General features: G+C 42.2%; 1 protein-coding gene across 1 annotated transcript; it reads right to left on the bottom strand.

Moving 5' to 3' along the window:
* Positions 1 to 1794: 1794 nt before the first annotated feature.
* CBY3 (chibby family member 3) lies at positions 1795 to 2280 on the bottom strand. The gene has a single exon (XM_077824678.1). The coding sequence runs from the start codon at positions 2278 to 2280 to the stop codon at positions 1795 to 1797; it is 486 nt and encodes a 161-aa protein (XP_077680804.1).
* Positions 2281 to 5518: the final 3238 nt, after the last annotated feature.

Raw genomic sequence — 5518 nt, 5'->3', positions numbered from 1 at the left:
CCGGCGTCCAGTTGCTTTTGCTAAGGCCCCGTTTGCATCGGCTGAGGAACTTGGCGGCCTGTGGAAACAGCTGCGGGGGGGGAAGAAAACAGCCGGGCTGCCTCCACTCATAGCTGCGGCTCCATCGGGGGAGAGGAAATGGGAGCCACCCTCCGCCTCAGGAATCAGCAGCAAAATAGTTCAAAGGAACGGAAGCAACTGCCACAAAATTGTCTCGCACGCGCAAATGGGAGGTGGGCTGCGCATTTTTTGGGGGGGCTGCCCGCTTGCAAATGGGAGGCGTAATGGGGGGGGCGGCATGAATGCAAATAAGGGAGGAAGGGTAGAGGCGGCTCACAAAGGATTGTATTAAGATGTAGCCCACGGCCATGGGGACATACTTTGTATTTTGTATTTATATTATGACGGCAGCCACAGGCTACAACCAGAATCGGGGCCCTGATTTGCCAGGCATTGGTCATACAGAAAGGTAGATGTGGTCTCTATCCTGCAGAGATTGCATGGGATGTAAATCAGTAGTTTATTTGGCCCCTGATGGTCTGTGATGCTAAAGCAGAACGTGACAAATATTTTATTCTTAGACTCCGGTGAGGAAGCTGTGCTAAAATTGGGGACTGCCACCTTGTCATTTAGGGGCAGCAGGCAGGTCCAGTACTAGACTGCGTGAGGCTACATTCGGGAGAGGGAGCATCATGGAGCCCTGTTTTGGAGGGCTGGTCCCTGCTCTGTGCTGCATTATAGGGGGATTTAGGGGTGGGGCTCTCTTATCTGCCATTACACAGACTGACTGGCCATTCTTCTCCCCGTGCAACAGACAGACAAAGCAACACAAAGGCAAATGGATCCCTGAATCTGGAGGATAGCCAAGAGGGTGGTCTGGAGGGAGAGCTCCAAGGGAACTCTCCATCTTACTGCCAGGCTGCTCAAACTGCACTGAAGACAGTAATTTGGCCTCATTTTTATATATATATTACAGTGGACCTGCTATGGTTCCTGAAAATGCCTCTGAACTCAGAAGATGACAGGGTTTTTTTTAATTCTGAAATAATTCTACTTGGGGCTTGATAACACCCAGCAGATCCTAAGGGAGAAGAGATGGTACCACTGACCCAGACCATCCGCAGGTGATTCAGCCTGAAGAGTATCATAAAGGCTGAGCTCCCACTTCTAAGGAATCCTCATTGCCTTAGTACCTCACCATCTTTAAAAGACCTCACAACCCACTGAGAGGAAGGGAGGTATCACCCCCATTTATGTAACTGAGACCAAGGTCATCATGCACAGGAAGCCCCTGGCAGAGTAGAAAATTGAACATAGGTCTCTTGATTCTTAGGCTAGTACCCTAACCACTGGACCATCCTTCCTCTCTATCTGCCATCAGTTTTGCAACTGTAGTATTGAGGTAATGATATTTCCTTTAAAGTTCTTTGAGGTCTATAGATTAACAGTACCATAAAAGTGCTAAGTTTTATTTTATTATACTGTTAGTTAAAAATGATTTTAAGTTCAAGAATATTTTTAAATACCAATTTTGGCATTTGAATAATGGGTAAAACTGCTTTTCTGTTGTTTTTAGGACACAATCCATGAACAGTCAGGTTTGGTTTTGAAGTGTAATGAACTGTAGTGACTGATTTCTTGCTGTCTATTTGGGAGTCATAAAATATATTCTAATTTACTTAATACATACAATTAAAGCAAAAATCACTCTACAAGTTAATTTGATTCAGGAATTTTTTAGACTTCTGGAACCAAGCAAGTGTAAACTCCCTGGTCTTGCATCCAAGTTTCCTACTAGGACTTAAGCATCAACACCTTATTTGGCTTCTTCATCTTGGTATGCCATGTGGGGATGTCCATCTTTTTCTCCACCATGTGTAGTTGGGCCGTGGTCTCTGTCAGCATGTCCATCAACAGCTCGAGCTGCAGCTTCAGGTAATTGTTCTCCTCCAGGAGAGCCTTGTTCTCCTTCTTCATGACCTTACAGGACTGTTCCCGGTCATGAGAGGAGAATAACTGCAGCAGTGGCGGCCGATGAGAGAGGCGACTCTCACCTTGCCATTTGCCATCCTGGAAGACAAACTTGGTATCACTCAGCTGAGCCCGTGGAGGGCCATAATCCAAACCCAGTTCAGCCTGCCGGGTTCTGTAGTCCAGGAGGTAGAAAGTGGAAATGGAGGTGATTCGGCGAAGGGGAGGTCTCTTCGGTAGAAATCTGCGTGAGAAATGGTCTGCCCAATAGTCACGCAGCTCCTGTATTATGTTAGCAATGGTATTCATGGTGAGGCAGGTTAAAAGCAGGGGGATCAGTCAAGAGACCTAAAGCAGAAAGTTGTGGAATACAAATCCAACCTGCAGCGTGAGTTACAAAGCTGAGAGGACAGACAGGATAGCACTGAATTAGAACCAGTAGTTAAAACGTAGGCTCGAGAGACTGCCATCTGGCCAAAGTAATTGTGTCTAGGATAATCATAAAATTATATCTGCTAGCTTTTTATTTGTCTCTTTACTGAGCATGAAAATCATACAGGAACCATGGAGCTCTGGTGCACAGGTTGATTAGGCATCCAAGCATATGGTGTTCATATTCATAGATTCCAAGGCCAAAAAGGACCATTGTGATCATCTCATCTGATCTACATAACACAGGTCATAGAACTTCCCCAAAATAATTCCTAAAGAACATATTTTAGAAAACATCCAATCTTGATTTTAAAATTGTGAATGATGGGGAATCCACCACCACCCTTGGTAAATTGTTCCAGTGGTTAATTTTTCTCACTGTTAAAAATTTATACCTTATTTCCAGTCTGAATTTCTCTAGCTTCAACTTCCAACCATTGAATCGTGTTATACCTTTGTCTGCTGGACTGCAGAGCATGGGCAGTGGGTATAACAGACCAAGGGAGACTCTCTGCCGGGGCCGCCCCAGTTGCGGGGTTTGGCCGCAAAGTTTTTGTTTTATTATGCCCCATGCAGGTTCCAGGGCGGCTGAGGAGGCACTTATAGACTGTAATCAAGTCACCCCTTAACCTTCTCTTTGTTAAGATGAATAACTTGAGCTCAAGTCTATCACTATATGACATTTTTTCTAATCTTTTAATAGTTTTCGTGGTTCTTCTCCGAACCCTCCCCAATTTATCAATTTGAATTTTGGGCATCAGACCTGGACCCAATAGACCAGCAGCTTTCATCAGTGAAAAATATGTAAAATAATCTCTCTGCGCCTACTCAGAATTCCCTAGTGATATCTTCCAGGATCACATTCGCCCTTTTGGCCCAATGGGAGCTCATGTTCAGCTGATTATCTACCACGATCCGCAAATATTTTTCAGAGTCTCTGCTTCCCAGGATAGTCTCCCGTTCTGTAAGTATGACCTCACTCTTTGTTCCTAAATGTATACATTTATATTTAGCCATATTAAAACACATATTGTTTACTTGTGCCCAGTTTACTTAACAATCCAGATCATTCTGTATTAACGACCTGTCCTCTTTGTTATTTGCTACTCCCCCAATTTTTGTATCATCTGCCAACTTTATCAGTGATGATTCTATGTTTACTTTGAGGTCTTTGAGAAAAACGTTAAATAGTATAGGGCCAAGAACTGATTCCGGTGGGACCCATTGGGAACATACCCACTCAATCATTCCGCATTTACAATTACATATTGAGACCTGTCAGTTAGTCAGTTTTTAATGTGTGTCATGTTAATTTTATATCATTTTAGTTTTTTAAACAAAATTTCATGCAGTACCAATTAAAAAATTTTACAGAAGTCTAAGTATAGTTACGTCAACACTATTCCCTTTATCAACCAAACATGTAATCTCATTAAAAAAAAATCAGATTAGTTTGTTAAAAGTCTATTTTCTGTTAACCCATGTTGATTTGCATTAATTACATTACCCTTTTTTAATTCTTTATTAATCGAGTTCCATATCTGACGCTCCATTATCTTCCTGGGATTTATGTCATTCTGCCAGGTCTATAATTTACCCTTTTTAAATATTAGCACATTAGCTTTTTTCTACTCTTCTGGAACTCTCCCAGTACTCCAGGACTTATTGAAAATCAACATTAATGGCAAGCTCCGCAGCCAGCTCTTTTAAAACTATTGGATGCAAGTTATCTGGACCCGCTAATTTTAAAATGGCTAACTTTAGTAGTGTTTGTTTAATATCGTCCAGAGATACTAGCAAAATGGAAATAGTGTTATCATCATCATATGATGAGACTATATCGTCTGTTTTTTCCCAAATACAGAACAGAAATATTGAACATTTCTGCCTTTTCTGCAACTGCATTATTATTGATAATTTTACCATATCCATCTAGTGACAGATCAATATCATTCTCAGGATTCTTTTAGTTCTTAAAATATTGAAAAACACTCTTTGTCCTTAACTCTGCTGACCATAGATTTCTCCTTTTGTCCTTTGCTTCCCTTATCAATTTTCTACAATTCCTAACTTCTGATTTATATTCATTACTATCCACTTCCCCTTTCTTCCATTTGTTATATATAATTTTTAAACTGCTTTCACTTCCCCAATGAACCAGCTCTCTTTTTTTTAACCAGTAAGGCCTTCTTCCTCGATTGTGAAATTGTGGCTTTTGGGGCATCTAGTAAGATGCTCTTAAATGATTCCCAAATAAATTTTTCTGATTAACTTCTTCCCAGCTCATTTGGATCATAATTGTTTTCAGCTTTGTGAAATTGGTCCTATTAAAGTACAAAGTGTATATATTAGTGGTCTGAACTTTATTCTGCTTGCAGACTATAACTGTGATCAAGTCGTGATCACTTGTACCTAAGCTACTATTTTATTTTGCTGATCAGTTCCTCTTTATTTTTTAAGACAAGGTCTAGTATAGAATTCCCCCCATGTTGGCTGCAACACTTTTTGAGTCAGTAGATTGTCATCTATAATATTTAGAAATTTCAAGAATGTTTTAATACTGGCAGCATTAGATGTCCATATGGTAAGTATTACACAGACTGCACCTTGAAGTTAGAAATCACATGCCCAGATAATCCCCCCACTCCAACATCCACAGTCAGGGGGAATCCTCCATCTGTGGATCTCCCCCCATCAATGTGGAAGCAAGGGTCAGCATAAGTGGCAGTGCGCCCCTCTCCTCTGGAGCTAACTGAGGGTGCTGTGCAGGGCTTCACTGAGGAAGGGAAAGGCATGTGTGGACAGGCATCATCCATCCACTGTCTTTGTGGTGATTGCCTGGGAAAGATAATTCAGCATGAGGCTGTACTAGCTTTTCCATGGAGTTTCTCCATTTCCCAGAGTTGCAGTGGAAACCACTGTGAAGTGGAGAGCCTTGGGACGATGGCTGCAGTGAAACCGCACTGCCAGGAAACTGGGGACCAGAGAGGCAGTGATGAGTAAGTAGGGCATCTGAGCAAATACCCTTGGCCTGCTCCCAGACACTTGGAGATCCACCATATTCAGGGGGAGGCCTCATGGTGGAGGGATGGGGAGGGTATGCCTTGCTGCCAAT

This window comes from Eretmochelys imbricata, chromosome 8 (genome assembly GCF_965152235.1).
Source record: "Eretmochelys imbricata isolate rEreImb1 chromosome 8, rEreImb1.hap1, whole genome shotgun sequence".
NCBI classification, from domain to species: Eukaryota; Metazoa; Chordata; order Testudines; family Cheloniidae; genus Eretmochelys; species Eretmochelys imbricata.
Note: the sequence above shows the minus strand (reverse complement) of the source record. Positions and strands in the feature narration are given on the sequence as shown.

Excerpts from the sequence above, each read along its gene's own strand:
- CBY3 (XM_077824678.1), bottom strand. The coding sequence starts at position 2,280 with ATGAATACCATTGCTAACATAATACAGGAGCTGCGTGACTATTGGGCA.